Genomic DNA, 21,466 nt, shown 5'->3' with positions numbered 1-21,466 from the left:
ATTGTTGGCACCCTTGATATTTCTCCAGGAAATCATGTATTTCTCACGAAACGTATTGCATTAACACATGTTTTGCTATACACATGTTTATTCCCTTTGTGTGTATTGGGACAAAACAAAAAAAGGGAGGAAAGAAAGCAAATTCGACATAATGTCACACAAACCTCCAAAAATGGGCTGGACAAAAGTATTGGCACCCTTTCACAACTGCGGATAAATAAGAATGTTACAAGCATGTGATGCTCCTGTAAACTCACCTGGGGCAAGTAACAGGTGTGGGCAATATAGAAATCACACCTGAAAGCAGATAAAAAGGAGAGACGTTCACTTAACCTTTGCATTGTGTGTCTGTCTGTGCCACACTAAGCATGGACAACAGAAAGAGGAGACGAGAACTGTCTGAGGACCTGAGAACCAAAATTGTGGCAAAATATCAACAATCTCAAGGTTACAAGTCCATCTCCAGAGAACTAGATTTGCCTTTGTCCACAGTGCGCAACATTATCAAGAAGTTTGCAACCCATGGCACTGTAGCTAATCTCCCTGGTCGTGGACGGATGAGGAAAATTGATGAAAGATTGCAACGCAGAATAGTCCGGATGGTGGATAAGCAGCCCCAAACATGTTCCAAAGACATTCAAGCTGTCCTGCAGGCTCAGGGAGCATCAGTGTCAGCGCGAACTATCCGTCGACATTTAAATGAAATGAAACGCTATGGCAGGAGACCCAGGAGGACCCCACTGCTGACACAGAGACATAAAAAAGCAAGACTACAGTTTGCCAAAATGTACTTGAGTAAGCCAAAAGCCTTCTGGGAAAACGTCTTGTGGACAGATGAGACCAAGATAGAGCTTTTCGGTAAAGCACATCATTCTACTGTTTACCGAAAACGGAATGAGGCCTACAAAGAACAAAACACAGTACCTACGGTAAAATATGGTGGAGGTTCAATGATGTTTTGGGGTTGTTTTGCTGCCTCTGGCACTGGGTGCCTTGACTGTGTGCAAGGCATCATGAAATCTGAGGATTACCAAAGGATTTTGGGTCGCACTGTAGGGCCCAGTGTCAGAAAGCTGGGTTTGCGTCCAAGATCCTGGGTCTTCCAGCAGGACAATGACCCCAAACATACGTCAAAAAGCACTCAGAAATGGATGGCAAAGAAGCGCTGGAGAGTTCTGAAGTGGCCAGCAATGAGCCCAGATCTAAATCCCATTGAACACCTGTGGAGAGATCTTAAAATTGCTGTTGGGAAAAGGTGTCCTTCCAATAAGAGAGACCTGGAGCTGTTTGCAAAGGAAGAGTGGTCCAAAATTCCGGGTGAGAGGTGTCAGAAGCTTATTGATGGTTATAGGAAGCGACTGATTTCAGTTATGTTTTCCAAAGGGTGTGCAACCAAATATTAAGTTAAGGGTGCCAATACTTTTGTCCAGCCCATTTTTGGGGTTTTGTGTGACATTATGTCATATTTGCTTTTCTGCCTCTGTTTTATATTTGTTCCAATACATACAAAGGGAATAAACATGTGTATAGCAAAACATGTGTTAATGCAATACCTTTTTTGTGTGAAATACTTGATTTTCAGGAAAAATATCAAGGGTGCCAACAATTTCGGCCATGACTGTATGTGCATACGTTTTTCATGTGCTCATACTGAAGTCTATGGAGTCAGAAACAGACTATGCTTCACCATGTTGCACTGATATGAATTGACACCATAAAAAATATTGTGGTCTCCATTGTTGTGCATTGTAGCATGATGGCAAAAGCAGCAGAAATTGGAGTGTGCGTGAAACAAACTCATATGCATCGAAATAAACACTGTATTTTTTTTATAATGATACAATACAATTAAATATAAACAAGAAATACAACAAAATCACATTAAATGTAAATTATATTTCAAAAGCAATTGAATGACACTTTGGTATTTTTAAAAGCTTACATGCACATTAAGGCACAAAAGATTAGTGGTTCCTATTGAATTCACAAAATCAAATATTTTCCTTTGGATTCGGACTTCACATTCACTTTGTCCTGCTGACTATCTGAATTAATACTGTGCACATCCTCTGTCCTGCCATCTGTCATCTTTACTTGAAACAGCATCAAGGACAGAAGAAATACATTACGTCACAACTCACAAGTGAATACAACATTTTAAAATTTCAGCAAATAAAACACTTCGAAAAAGCAAAACTAGTCTCCATGACAGATTACATTTTTCCCATGTGGCTTAAAGTGACATTGTCATATTTTATACAAAATAAATGCAATGTGTTAACATATAAGTAGAATGTACCTTCTATCTCTCCTTGGTTTCATCTCTTAAATGCAAGCTTTCTTCTGCTGTTCTCAGACATGTTCTAAGGTGGCTATGTTCATTCTCCATGCCCTCCATGGGTATGTGACTGTAGCAACCCTTCCCTGCTCACCCCTGAGATGGGCTACACATCTACCTGCACACATTCAGCTCTATGGGATTTGTAATTTGCATAGAGTGGAGAATGCGACCAGAAATAATGGCATTGCTTGCACTACACTAGTAGCAGTGAGGTGCATCAGTGGAGGATGAGAGCATGCACAGGACAAAAAAGAAGACTGAAAACAGCAGTAAGAGACTTAAAAAAACAGAACCGTGGTATGCTTGATATTACTTTTTTTTTTTTTAAATCAATCAATTCTAAAATATCAAGTTTAATGTCACTTTAAGGGAAATTCCAATAACTTTTTGATCTTTTTTTTTCTCTTTAATGACATTATAAAAAAAAATTGTGTTTACGTTATAGTATACCCAAAAAAAGTGTATACAGTCCTTTTTATCCTTATTTATTAAAAGGCGATTTTAACATCTGTTCTATATGAAATATGTAAGTGGGCACTGCTGGTATCTCCTCTTACAAATGCTAGCTGCCTGGCTGTCATAATTGCTAGCTGCCTGCACACGGAACAAAAATCTAGGAAGGCAAACAGAATTTTCAAAAGCAGTCTATATATTATTTTCCTCAGTAAAGGTTTCTTTTAAGCACAGTAACCCATAGTAAAGAATAAGAATTTTTTTTGTAAAGCACAAGATGAATTCTAGTTGATTACTACGCGGTACCACGATCAAGAATTTTTTTGGATTAAAAAAAAATGTGCACTCTTTAATAGAAATGCCTGGTCTTAAAGTATGTGTAAAGCTAATTACTAAAAATCATACAGGTTTTAAAATGATAAAATAATTTCAAGTAATATATCAATTTCAAATTTTAAGAAATTTTCAATGTCTGTAAATCTGCAACTTCCATTAAAATAATACTTGGTTCTCATTCCTTGAAAGTCCTTGCTGCAAAACTTCCTGTTAAAGGGTGACAACGCTCTGTCTCCCAGCTGTTTTTGTTTTATCACCTATCACATGTAGTTCAAAGGGAGAGTACAAGTGGTCATGCCAATGTGCATTACACAGGCATGGTCTAATGTTATCGCCACCTGGAAGCCAGCATTGAGAAATGATTTGCAGAAGTTGCTGTAGCAAGTCCAAGCAGACAGGAAGTGGCTGAAAAAAGGCCAGAGGAGATTGGCAGCCTCAAGATCAAACAAAGGGTGAAAAAATGTTGAAAGCAAGTGTTTTGTTTTTTTGTAATAAAAGGAATGACAAATGTGTATAATACAGTGCTTTAACACTTTAAGTTTCATCTAGCTAGTGTTAAAATTTACGCCAAGGGTGTCACAATTTACATCAAGGGTGTCACAGTTTTTAAACAAAAATAAAGCTAAAGCTCTCCAACTGCCATGCTTTTGACCAATGAGATGGCAGGTAACAAAGTTAAACTAAATAAGAATGGGCACAGAAGCTTTTCTGGCTAATAAAGATTGCGATTTCTACACTTAAGCAAGGCTTTTACATTGAATAGAATAAAGGTTTACTTTAGATATATAAACAGTAAGATAATATTTTCATATTTAAGAAGATTTCAGCTTTTGCAAAAAAAAAATGTTATAAATATCCAGTTTGAAATGAGACAGCTCTACAGCGAACAAGCATGTATAATTTTGAGTGTCAATCCAAAACATCATCTTAACACGGAAAACCCCTGTCCAGTCACTAGACATAGCAATATCTATTAGAGCAGACCCAGACTCTAACACCAAGAACTCCCAACAGTAAAAGTATATTATAAGCCAGTATATTGGTATCTAATTAGGGAGATTTCCCTTAAAGTGATCTTAAAGTCAATTTTTTAGTTAAAATAAAAAACAGGATATACTGTACTTACCTGCGCCGTGCAACAATATTGCCTCCTCTGCAGTCCCCCGCCAGCGCTCTCCTCTCGTCTCTTCCAAGTGCTAGGGGGGCACACTCTTGAACTAGGATGTGAGCATCCAAAGACCATGCCCCTGCTCCCTCCTCGCAGGATTTGACTGACAGCACAGGAGCCTATGACCTCCAGCTGCTCTCAGTGGGGCCTGTGAATCCAGGAAGAAGAGAGAGAGGGGATGCCGGTGGGGACAGCACTGGATCAAGAGAGGTGTCAGGAAAATGATGGGGAGGGGGGCAAAAGAATGTCTCCAAATGAGAGAAATGTATCATTTAGAAAGCGGTCACTGAAAATGATGTCTCAATGGTATATTCTGCTCTATTCCTGTTTGGACGTAAAACTTTGGATATCATCACTTTCAATTCTGCTGACAATGGTCACCAGGATAAACAGAGGGGGCGATTCTTCCCAGAGGGGGCACAGACAGCAATATACACCAGAGAAGAGTTCTAATCCTCCCATACTCAACCAAAACTAAGAAAATCCTTTTCTGTGTGTTTGTTGGAGGACACAGCTCTGCTTTGGATTACCAATTGGATATTGTGTCAATATCCATGGAGCTGCCTCCCTTTTCCAAGTGAAATAACAGACCAGCAAGAACTTTGGGCTCTGAGGAAATTCAGATGAATTTTAAATCTCAAAGAGTGATGACAGGATGGACTCCAGTTCCAGACTCTGCACTAAGGCCCAGTTCACACTATTGCGGGCCATGTGGCCTGCGATTGCTCAGGCATGGCAGCCTGTTCATTTAAATGGGCTGCTGTGCTGCAATTCCTGCAGGAAAAAGGTACTTGCACCGCTTTAGAAACACAGCCGCAGGGAAACCGCATGGTCTTTTTAATTCCTGCACCCATAAACGTGTTGTGATGCCATTCAAAATGAATGGCAGCCCAGAGTGTCTCGCAAGAGCAGCGCAATTCGGCTGCAGGAACAGGTGTGGTTCCCACTCCCACAACCAGCCCGCAAGTGTGAACCTAGGCTTAGCCAGTAGTCCATTAACACTAGATGATGTTTCCCCACCTTGAACTAGACAGGTGTAGGGGCAAAACTTCATGTCGAGGAAGAAGGCTTCTCCTCACACATGGTAGGTTTGAACTGCCAAGGGCCACTGCCCTTTGTGGAGGTAGAGGGCTTAGGGGACTAATGCAGGCTATAGACGGTTAGTTTATCGGCCAATTTTACGTCCAAACGAATAATCGGCCGATTTACGCACTGTTAGTGGGGCAATGGCATCGACCGATTTTCGTGGTTCCTCCTCATTTCGTTCATTGGTCATGCTGGAAAATTTGTGAAAAACGGCTGATTTTCGCAATCATTGGTGGCAACATCGGTTTACAGAACGAACGATGTTTCATTTTTTGGACGAAAAATCAGCCGATAAACGAACCGTCTATGGCCTTGTTCTATGGCCTTAGTTCCCTTGTTTGAATTTCCTTGTAAACAAAAAAAAATGCTTATGGGCTGAAAAGGTAGGCCTAGGTTTGCATAGTCAACCTGCAGGAGTAGGATAATAGGTGCAGCTAAAATACAAAGGACAGTCCACGGGGTGGTCCTTACCGGTGCCCAAAGCCCAAAGTACTCCTGAAGGTGGCACTATGCCCAGTTGGTGATTTTATAAATCACAGCGGTTTCCCCCAATGAACAAATAGGAAAAAGGCTTTGGCTTTAGATATACTTTAAGAAAGGAAGTCAGCCAACATCATCAGACTCTTACTTGATAGTGAAAGGTGGCACGGTCCTTGAGTATTGGACAGTTAAAAGGCATGCGGATTTGATAGGTTTGGAACACAAACAAAAATCTTGTAAAAAAAAAGCATAAGGGATCAAACAAATAAGTTGGACCAAACAGCTCTATTAAATTTCACTTCTGACTGCAATGGATCACTATTTTCTTGGTTGAACTATATTTCACGCGGCATAAAATGTACAGCATGCAGGGTGATTTAATCATCCAAAGTTCCAAAGACTAATCAAAACCCATACACAAAGACATTACTTTATGTCACCCTACTCTTTTTATACAGTCAGTATTATATTTGCTTACTATGTATGCAATAATACTATTTTCATAACCAGAAATGGTAATTAACGTCTAAAGACAATACTGTTGAATTAATGGCCACCCTCTAGAGCTGCACATATTCGCCCCTCCTTATGCTCTCCTGTCACTCTATTCAGCTACTGAAGGCAAATACAAATATTTGGTAATTCCAGTGGGGGGGCATGTGACTCGCTCCCCTTTGTCCCACTTTGCAGGACTGGTACTTAGTGACTGGCCATGTAGGTACTCAGCAATGCCACATGAGGCAATGAGGACGTCCTTAGCCCTGTGTAAGCCCCCCTCCTCATTCCCAGTGGCTGAACAGTGGCAGGGGAGCAAAAAGAAGGCATGAGTATGCAGTTGGGGAGAGTGGCATCAACCTGAACCTATCTTCATTCCCTACATAGCCAAAGCATACATTCACTTTAAAAACAATATACTGTATATAATATTAACAGATACTAGACAGTAAATATAGCAATACAACCTTATTCAATTTATATTATTGTAGTGTATATTGCAGATTTTAGGTTGGTCAGTGGTCAGTTTTTTTAATCCCCTAATTGTGTACTAATGCACCATAACCAGGTACATTGCACACAACTGTGGGACATTTGTAGCACTTTCCCATTCACTTGAATGGGTCATGTTCGGTGGGCTTACTGCCTGCCGAATGCAACAGGAGAGATAGTAGTTTTTGCCATGGGTGCTAAGCAAAGTATCATGACCAATGCATGTAAATACTCCCGTCCGCTGCTTTTGCAGCTTTTGGGTAGGGGGGTGCAAAAAAAACACAGCTCAACTGTATGCTCAACCACAAATGTAAATGACCCCTAAAGGTGTCCATAAATATTAGATGACAGTCTCACAAAAATGTTCGCAGGACATCAGCAGATACTACTGCCTGAGGCTTGTGAGGGGAATGGCGATCAGACAGGTAAAAAAATCTGCTAAGTCGGTATAGGGATGTCTGCAGTGCACTTCCCATGCCTCTCTCCATTAGCTTCAAATGAATGGTCACACAACACCCAAGAAAGAGAGGACTGGAACATCTTACCACCATGAAAGGTCTATGACTGCCTTAACAAGCTGTGCTAAGTTGCCCATATGTAGCAAGAGCCTCTTCATTGCCTGTAGAAACTCCCAGTGCCAACTAAAATGAAAAGCTTGCAGCATGTACAGTATTTGAGATGCACATGGAGACAGAAGGTGTCACTGTAGCAAAAAGAAATGATGTGGAGGGTAAAAATCACAGGGCTGATAAATGAATGATGGTGTGTGCACAGTTCTCAGAAAGATGAATTCAGTTCAAGATTGATCAGAAGTCTAGAACGTATAAGATGAATGTGTAAATAACAGAACTATGGCACATGGCAAGCCTGATGTGCTTCACAGAAAGGTTGGCAAGGTCCCTCATGGTATGTAGTTCTCGTAACTGTTTGTTGATGCAACACCAGGTCACCAACAACTGTTTCTTAAGCAGAATGTGGATACCTTAAATAAGTACATGTTCTGCATGAGAAATGGTTGTTGGTGGCCAGATGGATTTTATTTTTTGTGGAACTTCATCAGTAAAGCATTAAGAGAACTCCATGCTAGGTGTGCCCTTTCTAACCTTTCTGTGAAGTATCTATGTTACTCAACCGTGACAAGCGAGCACCGAGATGTGCTTACATGAACGTAATGGGAGCTGTAGGACACAGTCTTATGAGGCAAGGTCTCTGAAAGATTAATCTGCCTTTCCCTCGAGCAGTGCTGTGAGTGCCATGCATATTCTTGCTATTACATACTGATGCACAAACTGCCCTGAATGCAAGTGCTCACCAGTGACAAGAGGCCTCAGCAGGAGTTGATGTCAGTGAATGTTAAGGTAAGATTATTTACTAAAGTTAAATATGGTGTTCACTCTGTAAAGAAAGATGCACTTTGCATAGGAATTTTGCCCAGACCTCAGTGACATTTCACTTTGCAAAGAATAACCAACCACATGCAAAGTACATTAAAAAAAGGAATTGTTTGCACATGATTGGATGATGGAAATCAGCAGAGCTTCACCTCATTTACTAAGCTCTGGGGAACTTTCCCATGCAAAGTGAAACTTCACTTGTAAGGTGAACAATCTATTTGCCTTTAGTAAATCAACCCTGAAATATAAATAAACCCTAACAATGAACTGCTTATATTTTGCTCCATTTTAGTTTGTTAACTGCTTGCCGACCTCCCTACAGCAGAAATACTGCTACATTGCAGCACTGGTGTGCAAAATCACATATGTATATTTTGCGGCCGCGGCTGTAAATTACCGGGCACCAGCTGGTAATTACTCACTGGCGCCCTGTGATTTCCGTGCCTCTCCGATGGGGAGGACGACTGTTTTGTTTACTGAAAAGTCCTCTTCCCTGTCAGCTCGGGCACACTGCTGTGGATGGCTGTGCATAGCACAGCCATCCACAGCAGTGTGATTACAGTGAATCACACACATCCCGCCCCCTAGTAAAACACTCCCAGCACACAGTTAACCCTTTGATCTCCCCTCATGTTAACCCCTTCCTGCCCAGTGCCATTAGTACAGTTTCAGTGCTTTTTTTTTTTAGCATTGATCACTGTATTGGTGTCACTGGGGACGTCAGTGACAACAAGTCCGTTCCCCCCAGTGTCAGAATGTCCGCTGCAGTCCCACAGTCCCACTATAAGTCGCTGATCACCGCCATTACTAGTAAAAATGAAAAAAACAACAAAATCCCAGTATACAGTATATACCGCATTTGTAAATGCTATAACGTTCACGCAAACCAATTAATTTACATGTATTGGGATTCTTTTTTATCAAAGACATGTAGCAGAATACATTTTTGGCTAAATTTATGATGAAATTTGATTTTTAAAATTTTTTTACTGGACATGTTTAATAGCAAAAACTAAAAAAAATTGTTTTTTTCTCAAAATTGTCTTTTTTTTTTTTTTATAGCGCAAAAAATAAAAAAAAACGCACAGGCGATCAAATACCACCGAAAGAAATCTCAATTCATGGGGAAAAAAAAGAACGTAAATTTGATTTGGGTGCAGTGTTGTATGACTGCGCAATTGTCAGTTAAAGTAATGGAGAGCCGTAACACAAAAAATGGCCTGGTCAGGAAGGGGGGTAAATCCTCTGGAGGGCAAGAGGTTACATATACCACTAAAAGTGTTCTGTTATATTTGTTTGAAAAGTGTAAAAATACCTGTAGATCCTGCAAGAAATCTTGTTATAACTTTCCATGTTCTCTTCCTGTGCTGCGCTGTTCTCAATTTCCATCGTTCGGAGGACTACAGGGCCCTGTCTAGTGTCACCCTAGGACTGGGAATGCGTTACTGGGAGAATTACCAGATGAAAAGCAAACAAAGTGAAAAAAAGCCTGAAAAAAAAACTAAAGCAGCCACTACCTATCCAAGGACCAGTAGGCTGCAATATATTACATTTTGTTTTGGCATTTAGATACACTTTAATTGTCAGTGGAAAGCACAGCCCTCTCACAGTGAGACAGGAGAGGAGAAAGGCAGCAGTGACAGATGAATGAAAGATGAGAGAGAGCAGAGAGCCAACATAGCAAGCACAGTGTGCAGGCAAACAACTGGTCTGGAGGGAGGTGGAGGAGACACAAATACTTTAACACACAAAATAGGAAAGAGAGGGGCAGAGTGTAAATGTAAGTATAGAATTTGTGGTTTTGGATAACTGACCATTATTCCAGTTGTTGGCAGGCTTCACTATGTACAGTTCAATAAAAACACCTGACAATAAACATTGGGCTTTCCATATAGTTTAGCATTACACAGTGCTATAAAAGTCATCATCTGCAATATAAAAATAACTAAATGTTCATACATTAGGAAATAATACTTACAGCCATTACCTCAATTCATTTATCAAAAAGGCTATCTGCAAAAACACGTTTCACGAAAAAAGCTTAACCATAATGATAGAAAAACATAAATGAAAAGTAGTGATTATGAGCATACACTAGCTCACTGCTTGCAGTTGACAAGTGCAATGTTTGCAAATTCACATTATGCTCTTACGAAGCATAAAAACAGAAATCACACGCATACAAAAAATAAGTAATAAGAAAACTCCATGGGAGATTTTTGATTTTTCCAACATATCTGAACAGGCAAACATTAGATCTCCATTCAAATGGCACCTACAGGTAAATATGAAATACCGGTACTTGAACAAATTACATATAAAATTGACATGGTGTATAAATTCTCAATCTAAATTACCAATAATGCAAACTTGTCATATAGAAAAATAAGTACACCCCTACATACAGAACCTCTTTAGGAAGCATGCAGTAGGAAAACTGTTATATTTAAAACTCAGATTTCTAGGATTTGGTCTTCTCTATTGATGGGTGTGCTGTCATCATGCCAATATCAAAACCAATTTCCAAGGTCCTCAGAAAGAAGGTTGTAAATTAGTCTGGCAATGGTTTGAAAATATCACCAAAAATTTAAAATCAATCAACATTCCATTGTAAGAATAATAATCTAAAAATGGTGCAGATTTCTAACGAATATTAATTTCTCCAAGACTGCATATTTATCTCGAGAGTTGACAGCTTATAAAGGCCTCCAAGAACCCCAACATTTCCTCTTGAGATCTGTGGGTCACTCCTGGGGCAGTTGGTGTCAAAGTGCATGCATCTACAATCAGAAAGCAATTGCACCACTTTAACCTGCAAGGGAGATGTGCCAGGAAAAATCCTTTGCTGTCTAAATAGTATATTAAAGCAAGACCACAGTTTGCCATTGAAAATATTTGCATAGACCAGGCTTTCTGGAACAATGTGCTATGAACTGATGAATCAAGGATAGACTTTTCTGGCCACGGTAACAGTAGACATGTTTGGTGAAAACTAAAGATGGCATTTAAGGAGAAACACCTTACAACAGCTTTGCCGGTACAGAGCCTGGACATCTTGCAGTCATAACAACTATGAATTCTGCATCATATCAAAGTTTAGTTGGTGAGAATACAAGACCATCTCCCTCAAAACAGAATCAGTAATTGATATTTCAACACAATCCACCAGGAAATGGCTCAGAAAGGAGAAACAGAGGATCATAGACTGGCCTTGTCAAATCCCTTTTGGAATAACATTGAAATGTTGTGAGAGGATTTGAAACAGGCAGGTAATGAAAGGAAACCCACAAGCATCTTGAGATTGAAGACATTTTGCATAGAGAAGGGGTTGATGTTAGTGACTGGTGGGCAGTAAAACACCTGCAAGAAGTCATATCTGTTAAAGGGGCAATACCAACTTCTAAGGTCAGGGGTGTACTAGATTTTTCCACATTACATCTATTGAAATTATTTGTTGAATAAATGTTTAATAAAAACATAAGGAAAAATTGTTTTTTTCAGAGCAGTGGTCTCCAAACTTCCTAAGCAAAAAGCCATTTTCCAACCCCCCCAGACTTTAGGGGGCCGGACTGTGGCCAGTTGGAGTAGAAAATGTCTTGGCCTTGTCTTGTCTTGGGAGTAACGAATGCCCCTTATTTAGTATTAAAGGGAGTTATAGTGCCCCAATGTTGGTGTCAGTGGGAGGAATAGTACCCCATCATTGGTATCAGTGGGAGGAATAGTGCCCCATCCTTGGTGTCAGTGGGAGGAATAGTGTCCCATCATTGGTATCAGTGGGAGGAATACTGCCCCATCATTGGTATCAGTGACAGGAATAGTGCCCCATCATTGATATCAGTGGGAGGAATACTGCCCCATCATTTGGTGTCAGTAGAAGGAACAATGCCTTATTGTTGGTGTCAATAGAAGGAATACTGCCCCACCATTGGTGTCAATGGGAGTAAAAGGGTCCCATCAATGGTGTCAGTGGAAGGAATAGTGCCCCATCCTTGGTGTCAGTGGAAAGAATATTGCCCCATTATTAGTGTCAGTGGGGAAGAATAATGACCTTTTGTTGGTGTCAGTGGCAGAAAGTATGCCCTATTTCTGATACAAGTGGGAGGAATAGTGCCTTTTTATCAGTAAAGAATGGTGCTCCAAGGGCTGGATAAAGATAACCAAATGGCCACATGTGGCCCCCGAGCTGGAGTTTGGAGACCACTGTGTTTGAGTATATCCTCTTCATATGTAGGCACTGTTTAGTTGAAGATCTAATGGTTTACTTGTTCAAATATATTGATAAAGTCAACAACGTCCCTGGGGTTTACTTACGTTTTCACATGACCGTATACAGAAAAGGTCAAAAACTGAACCCTTTGACAACTTGGCTTCTTGATATGCGAGGAGGAAGAGGGAGGATAACCCATAATTAGTGAAATGTCCATTCTTTATTTTCCTCTGTAGCTTTACTGTAGGATTTTTTCCAGCTTTGCAGAAATGGCTTAGATGAGCTGTGTTTCCGTTCCTGTGCCAGAGAGGGCAATAGTGACAGTGCAGAGCCATGTGTCTGCTCTCTTACCTGCATAATAAATACAGCATATACTTAAGGAAAGTTTTTGAGGTCCTGGACTCACACACACCCTCATTTCTGTTTTTTATCATTTTGCAAATTGCTAAATTGGAAAGGGAAACATGTATGATGATGTCTGGAAGGGTTTTCATTCAAGGTATGGTATATAGTTAGAAGTAGTTAGTTACATGCAACTTGTTTGTAACTACATAGAAACCCCTCTCCGGATACTCTGTTACAGCAATCTCCCACCACTTGTCAACCCCCTGTGTCATGTGACAGTGTTTGGTCATAGTGATTGGTTGATAGATACAAGCACATGGGAGGAGGTCACATCCACATTCAGGTCCATTCACAAAAATGGCAAGATGTTAGGCACCACTTGTGAGCAACTTCATGGTTGGTGAAGCAACCATGAGCTTACACCCTTCGAAAACTCTGCCACTGTAAGGATCACAGAGTTGGCCTGCTGCAAGCAGTTCTGCTCCACTGTAACCCTGGCGTTGGTGGCAATAAACGGGTTAATCCTATAGTGTCAGGGCAGGGCTGTGGAACGGACAGGTAGGCCTAGTGGCAGGGTAACGCACTGACTGACGACAACCACCCACCAACAGACCGAAGTCCCTCAGGGCGCGGAGTCTAAGTCCCAGGCTGCCCTTCACCAGGGCCCCTGATGGTGGGGATGGACTTGACGCAGCCAGGAACCCGGTCGCGGCCAACGAGACACCCCAGCTGCAGTAATGGCCGCCAATGGCGTGAGCTGGTAGGAATGACAATAGCGTAGTCAGGCAGGCCGGGTCGACAACAACGGGACAAAACAGTAGCCAGGAACCAGGTCGCGGACCCCGAGACACCCCGGCTGCGGTAATGGCCGCCGCCAACAGCGTGAGCTGGTAGGAATGACAATAGCATAGGCAGGCTGGGTTGACAACAACAGGACAAAATGGTACAGAACAGTAGACAAGTCAACTGTCAACTGATGATATCATTGGTTGTCTGGACGCCGGCAGTTAGAAGGTAGTTTTGGTGCACAATGAAAACCTGTGGCTGTGTGTAACTAAAAGGTAGGCTTGATCCACCTGCTGGCTTGTATACAAATTTTGGGCAATTTTTAGACATTTTGCCAAGGCACCCCTGCAGAAACACCAAGGCACCCTGGTTGAGAAAGGCTGGTTTAGAGTGGGGAGGGGGGTATTGTTTAGGGTGGAGAGGGGGATTATTGTTTAGGGTGGGGAAGCAGGGAGGGGGGTATTGTTTAGGGTGGAGAGGCAGGGAGGGGGTATTGGTTAGGGTAGGGAGGTGGGGGGTTAGGGTGGGGAGGGAGCTTATTGTTTAGGGGAGTGAAGTGGGTTATTGTTTAGGGCGGGGAGGGGGTCTTTGTTTAGGGCGGGGAGGGGGTGAAGGAGTTGTGTAAACAGCAGATTAGGACTCAATGAAGGGGGTTTTTGGGAAATGGTGGGGGGGGGGAGGGGGCACCCACTTATTTACAGTCCTCAGTACTGGATGTAGTGGTGGAGACTTCACAAGCACTGCTCTTCCTCCATATTCTAATGTGGAGCGATGAATGGGAAATGCAGGAATAAAGGGGGGGGGGGGAGTAGGGGTATTTAGGGTTTGGGAACTCCACAGCTGCCAATCACTGCCCAACACTACAACACTCAGCAGACCCACCCTCCCCCTTAAAAGAAGTTCTGCCAAGCTGGGAGAGTTGTCAGAGGCAGGAGGAGCTTGGCTCAGGGCAGGACACCTTGGCACCAAGCAGAACAGATTCACCCGACAGCCGCCCAAAGAGGGGAGGAAAACAGCTCGGGAAGAGACTCCGACTGAGCTAAGGGGAAGGGGCTGGATGGGTCCGACACAGGAGGGGCGGGACCAGTAGAGAGGACACAATGCGGGATACTTAACCCCTACCAGCTGAGTATCATGTATGGGTGCCGTTTGTGTTGGAACACAGTGAACACCCTGCACCCATGGATAATACGCCACTGAGCAAAATAAATGTTCATGGGGTGGAAGTGCCTCCAAAAGTCTTGTATGCATAGATGACTAAAAAAAAGCTTGTCATAGTTGGTCTGACTCAGAAACAAAAAATGCACTGCCTATAGGAAGCTTTCATGTGTCAGTCATTGTGATATAATGATGGTGGTAGGCACGATATGACTCTCATAGACCCCAATGCAGGGTAAGCAGAGGCAATAAATTACTCTTAGGGTCTAGTTAAGTTACATATTACCAGTTACTCCACCTTCACAAATGAAATGTGTTTTATATTGTTGTTAGACCACAGTTCTGTTCTGTTGGTAAACCTGTAAATTGTATAATATAACAAAATTGCACCTTGCAATGCCTGCATTAAATATTTCCTGTGTCCCTGTGCAGCCCCTTGGATCCTAGGCCCAAGGCTCTACCCTGACTTCAGCCCAAGTCAAGCTTAATCCTCAGCCCCTCCAACACTAAACTCTGCCTCCTCCTATTCTACTAAAAAAATATCACACTTCAGTTGGCAGTAGAGCCTCTGGCATGTTACAGCTGAATTATAAGGGCAGATTTATTATCAACATGGACAGACATTGAGGCACCATGTACACTAAGATCCAAGGGTGAACTAGATGGGATAGATTTGAAGGCTAACATAAGAACTTGATTTATTCAACATCTGCTCAAGTAACATGGGATACTCCGGTTTCCTCCCACACTCTAAAGACATGCTGGTAGGTTAATTGGATCCTTTCTAAATTGGTCGTAGTATGTGTATGTATGGATGTGAGTTAGGGACCTTTGTACATGCCTTGAGGGTTAGGGACTGATGTAAATGTACAAAATATATGTAAAGCTCTGCGTAAATTGACAGCGCTATACAAGTACAGTGGCTAAATGGTTAGCACTTCCGCCTAGCAGAACAAGGGTCGTTGGTTCGAATCCCAACCACGGTACCACCTGCCTGGAGTTTGCATGTTCTCCCTGTGCCTGTGTAGGTTTCCTCCCACACTCCAAATACGTGCTGGTAGGTGAATTAGCTCCTGTCTAAATTGGCCCTAGTATGTGTATGCATGAATGTGAGTTAGGGACCTTAGATTGTACACCCCTTGAGGGTTAGGGACTGATGTGAATGTACAATATATATGTAAAGCACTGCGTAAATTGATGATGCTATATAAGTATATGATTTACTGTATTTCAGTTGTACAGGCCCTCTGCATTCAGGAATGTATAATTTGAAGGGTCTATAACCACTTGATGCCAAATCACGTACATGTACGTAATTTGGCATTAAGTGGTTGTGCCAGGATGATGTCTGCAGCTTCAGGCATCATTCCAGTACCATTTTTTAGAGCAGACGGTCAGCTCTCTTGTAAAGGCGATCCAAGTGGCTAACTAGCCACTGTACTGCTATTACAAACAGCGGGAGGGGATATCCTTCCTCTCCCATCATCTTCCACAGCTTTAAAGGGCTTGTCCCATCCTACTGGGACACCCGATCAATCAGCCAGCGCTTCTGCCAGCTGAGAAAGAGTGGAACCTGCTCCATTTGGCTCTATGATATAGGAAACTGCAAGTTATGACCTTACATCCCTTCCAGTTTACCCAGATGTAGGCCGGCACTAATTCTAGCACCAGACCTCCTCTGTAAATCTAAAGTGGTAACCTGCAAAGGCTTTTAAAGTGTTGCCTATGGATAGTAAAGTTTATCGCCATATGCCGCTGTTGCATGGGCGTGCACAATTTTAAAGAATGACATGTTTGGTATCTATTTACGCGGTGTAACATCATCTTTTATATTTTACCAAAAATTGGGTTATGTATTGTGTTTTTTTGCATTAATATTAAAAAAAGTGTATTTTTTCCAAAAACGTTGTGTTTGAAAATACACTTTGCAAATACCACGTGACATAAAAAATTGCAACACCCACCAATTTATTCTCTAGGGTCTCTGCTTTACGAAATATATAAAATGTTTGGGGTTCTAAGAAATGTTCTAGCAATAAAATACATGTTACATGTAAACAAAAAGTGCCAGAAAAGGACTGGCCTTCAAGTGGATAATGAATATTCAAGTCCATTATATGCATTTTATTGCGCATGTGAAAAAAGAGCAATTGGTCAAGCATACCAGGATCAAACCATAACTTTGCCCTCATCCCACCAGAAGTGAATTCTAGCAAGACACAAATAATTGAAAACATGGCTGTGATTTCAATGCATACTAACAATTATCAGCATTCTTACCTGTTTAAAAAATGGATGAGACAGCAACATGCCAGCTGATGGTCTGGATAATAAAGAAAGGAAAAAATTACAAATTGATTTGGTTATATTTTTATTATTGAATGTATTTATATAATATGGATATTTTCTGAATGGCACAGGAATCCTTTCCCTGCCCCAGAGACATCCTGATAGCAATAGTTCTCCTCTAACTTGCTCTTTTTGGGGAACACAGAACCATTCACATAAGGTTGTGCATCAAGCATTACTACCAAAGTCATACATGCCCTATAACCATCTTGTCAGAAGCCAGGTAATCTACCAGCATGTTTCTGGATTTGTGGAAAACTGGACATCCTAGAATAAAACCCTTGTAAATCTGGACAGATTGTACTAATTACATGAGGATACTTCACCTACTGGAAGCTGAATCTGGGACCCCAGAGCCAATCAGTAGGAAAATGTGCCCATAACTTTCCTTTTCATTTTCAGACTTTGTTATCAATGGTAATGTGAAACTTTTTTAAAAGGCTTTCATTATGTTAAGACCTAAAGAAAACCTCTCATACAAGCTTTTAAAATTCTGGACTTTGAACAGATGTAAAGAAAAGACTGCAGATAGACAGGTACAACTGATGGAGTATTTGTTTTATCGCTGTGTATCACCTGAGGCTAGTCACTTCACTGGGTATATGTAAGAGTTTACATCGACTGCATTCTTCGCATTAAGGTAAAAAATGTCCCAGTAATTGTATTGCTCCCTCGCCTCCATAAATACCTGCCTAAGTCCTATCTTGATCCATTGCTTTGCCCGTCTACAATGGCGCTTGTCTTTGCCCCTCCCCTCTGGCTGCATGGATAGCAATGGGAGCCATTGGCTCCTGTTAATGGCAGTCAAATCCTGTTAGAGAGCAGGGGAAGGGGCTATGGATGTACACAGCCTCGCTCAGGAGCGAGCCCGCATATCTGCCCCCATAGCAAGTGGCTTGCTATGGGGGCAGATTCAGAAGAGGAGGAGTGGAGAGCGCCGGTGGGAGACCGCAGAAAGGAAGGCTCGGGGCTGCTCTGTGCAATGCCATTGCTCAGAGCAGGTAATTATAATGTTTATTATTTTAACCACTTGCCCTCCAGAGGATTTAACCCCCTTCCTGACCAGGCAATTTCTTGCGATACAGCGCTGTGTTATTTTAAGTGACAATTGCACGGTCATGCAACACTGCACCCAAATGAAATTTATGTCCTTTTTTTCCCACAAATGGAGCTTTATTTCGGTGGTATTTGATCGGCTGTGCGTTTTTTATTTGTTGCACTATGAAAAATAAAAAAAATAAATAAATAAAATTTTGAAAAAAAAACAAAGCAATATTTTTGACTTTTTGCTATAAAACATATCCAGTAAAAAATAAAAAAAAATGAAATTTCATCATAAATTTAGGCCAAAATGTATTCTGCTACGTGTCTTTGCTAACACAAATCCCAATACATGCAAATTAATTGGTTTGCGTAAACGTTATAGCATCTACAAATGGCGGTATATATACTGGAATTTTTTTTCTCTTTATACTAGTAATGGCGGCGATCAGCAACTTATAATGGGACTGTGGGACTGTGGTGGGCATTCTGACACTGGGGGGAACCAACTGCTCCTGATATCCCCAGTGACACTAATACAGTGATCAGTGCTAATAAAAAGCACTGACACTTTACTAATGACACTGGGCAGGAAGTAGTTAACATCTGGGGCAATCAAAGGGTTAACTGTGTGCTGTTTTACTGTTTTGTATGTGAGTGTTTTACTATGTAAGCATGCTGCATTGTATTGCTCTGCTATGCAGAGTAAGACAAAGCAGGGTGCTGGTGCTGACAGGGGAGAGATCTGTATTGTTTACATACAGACCTCTCTCCTGTCAGTGTTCCTCAGCGGTCGCTGGGTGCCAGTGGGGAATCTCTGACCAGGACCTGGTGATCAACAGCTGTAGGCGCCAATGGAGGTGCGTGCATGCCCCCTACCTGGAAATACAAAATCACATATCTATACACACACATGATTTTGCGCAGCCCTGCTGCCCTGTAGCAGTAGTTCTGCTATAGGGCGGTCGGGAAGAGATTCATTAAAACAAAATATGTTATACTTTACAATCACTTTAATAGACAAAAAATATATAAAGGAATGCGCTAAATACCAAATCACATGAAAATGCAGATAAATACATAAAATAAAAAATATATTTATAAATGTCCGTAATTCATATATAAGCCCTATCCTACACGTTTCGTCATGCCGCCCCTTGAAGACGTCTGGTGACGAAACACGTAGGGTGTGCTTAGTGGATGGGACATCAGGACGCTCCTCGAGACTGTCGGCTGTGATCGCGGTGAGCGAGGCTCATCCCTGCTTTAGCTTTTTGAGACTGATATTGCTGATATTGCTGGTGTCGGTTGGACACCTTTCTTGTGAGTGCATATTTAAGGCTAAAATATAAATTATCTTTGTTTTAATATACTGCACCATGATACTCTTCTTTGATTCCCGGAGCATTTCCAAAGTTATGAAGGCATGATGACCACTTGCAGTTAAGGCTGTTCCATGTGTGCTGATTTGGCTGATTGCAGTCTATTGCTCCTGGATACTCCAACAGATCATCGTTCCCAGAGCAATTGCTATTTTTGCTGATTTATAATTTGATCAGCAAATAACTCTGGTGAGTTTACCCATTTCATTCGGTGGTGGATTTTGCTACACAGTGTTTTTTCTTGTTTAAGAGATTTTTTAATCACTTATATTGGTGTTTGGATATATGAATTATGGACATTTATAAATATATTTTATTTATGTATTTATCTGCATTTTCATGTGATTTGGTATTTAGCGCACTCCTTTATATATTTTTTGTCACTTACCTTTTCTTTGGTTAGGTTTGCAGCTTTTTATATAATTTATTGGCGCTGTGTCTATATATTTTACAATCACTTTAATAGGCCAAATATTGACCTATTCCCTCTAGCTCTGCATGCCATATCCCTTAACCGTTTCAATACCGTGCAATTTTACACCTTCCTGCCCAGGCCATTTTTCAGGTTTCAGCGCTCTCACACTTTGAATGACAATTGCGCGGTCATACAACATTGTACCCAAACTAAAATTTTATCATTTTCTTCACACAACTAGAGCTTTCTTTTGGTGGTATTTAATCACCGCTGGGGTTTTTATTTTTTGCTAAATTAACAAAAAAAGACCAAAAATTTTGAAAAAAAACCACATTTTTCTTTGTTTCTGTTATAAAAGTTTACAAATAAATAATTGTTCTTCATAAATTTAGGCCGAGATGTATTCTGCTACATGTCTTTGGTGAAAATAACCCAAATTAGGATGTATTATTTAGTTTGTAGGAAAGTTATAGAGTTCACAAACTATGGTATAGATCTGAATATTGATCAATCCTGAAGTACTGACAGCCAATCTAATTTCTTGAGGTCCAAGAATGTCAGAATAGTACAGATATCCCCAAATGACCCCTTTTTGCTGAGTAGACAGTCGGACGTACTTCATAAGAGGCATGGCGAGTTTTTTGAAGTTGTATTTTTTTGTCATAATTTTTCCGAAAATGAAAAAATGAAAAATATTATTTTCACTATTTTTTTTTTTACATACTGTCACCAGTGCAGTACAGCGTCATCATATAACTGGCATGGCGGTGAACAGGGACACTGACTGGTGACAGTATGAAAAAAAAAAAAAATTATATTTTTTTTTAATTTTTTTTTATTTTTTTATTATATTTAATTTTTTATTACATTTTTTTTTTATTTTTTTTAAGATTTTTTTTCATATTTTACTATGACCAAAATAGTACAATGTTACCATAGTAACATTGTACTACTTTGGGGAAGTGATCAGTATTTTTTTTTTTTTTTTTTTTTTACACAATTTGCTTATAGCAAAGAATTACTTTGCTATAAGCAAGCATTTAGCTGAATGAAATCGATTCATTCACCTTTTTTTTTTTTTTTTTTTTTTTTGTGCTTAGCTGTGATTTGGTCACAGCTAATCACATGACATGTGCATGTGATTAGCTGTGACCATTCACAGCTAGGCACTAGTATACAATGGATGGCATCATGAATGAAGCCATCCATTGTATACAACTGTCATGTGACCTGCTGTGATTGGTCGCGGCAGGTCACATGGTACCGGCAACGGGAGCCGGTACTCGGATCTGTCATCGGCCGTGTCCGAGGTGCACGGGCGGTGACAGATCCCGCTGCTGCGCCGCTCTGCAATAGCGCAAACGGCGCATGTGCGGGAGCACGCCAAATGGCGTGGACCCGGAAAGCTGCAGCGCTTTTCAAGCCGCCAAACGGCTATTGGCCGGGCGGCTAATGGTTAAAGTTAAAGATTTTAAAAATGTGGCTAAGCTAAACTGAATGAATTAAACTTTCAAAACCATTATATTATAGATTGCCAA

The 21,466-nt window shown here is 41.0% G+C and overlaps 1 protein-coding gene across 1 annotated transcript in view; it reads right to left on the bottom strand.

Annotated features, from left to right (window-relative positions):
- Nucleotides 1-1,802: 1,802 nt before the first annotated feature.
- Nucleotides 1,803-21,466, bottom strand: part of STRADB (STE20 related adaptor beta) — an 80,667-nt gene continuing 61,003 nt past the window's right edge. Inside the window, exons 13-14 of the mRNA XM_089670405.1 lie at nucleotides 17,022-17,064; nucleotides 1,803-12,803 (exon numbers count right to left, since the gene is read on the bottom strand). Of these exons, the coding sequence (XP_089526531.1) occupies nucleotides 12,654-12,803; nucleotides 17,022-17,064 (193 nt within the window). The 3' untranslated portion in view covers nucleotides 1,803-12,653. The remainder of the gene's footprint in view (nucleotides 12,804-17,021; nucleotides 17,065-21,466) is intronic.

The sequence above is a fragment of the Staurois parvus genome, unplaced genomic scaffold, assembly GCF_062004578.1.
Source record: "Staurois parvus isolate SC_StPar_1 unplaced genomic scaffold, SC_StPar_1.0 ptg000011l, whole genome shotgun sequence".
NCBI classification, from domain to species: Eukaryota; Metazoa; Chordata; class Amphibia; order Anura; family Ranidae; genus Staurois; species Staurois parvus.
Note: the sequence above shows the minus strand (reverse complement) of the source record. Positions and strands in the feature narration are given on the sequence as shown.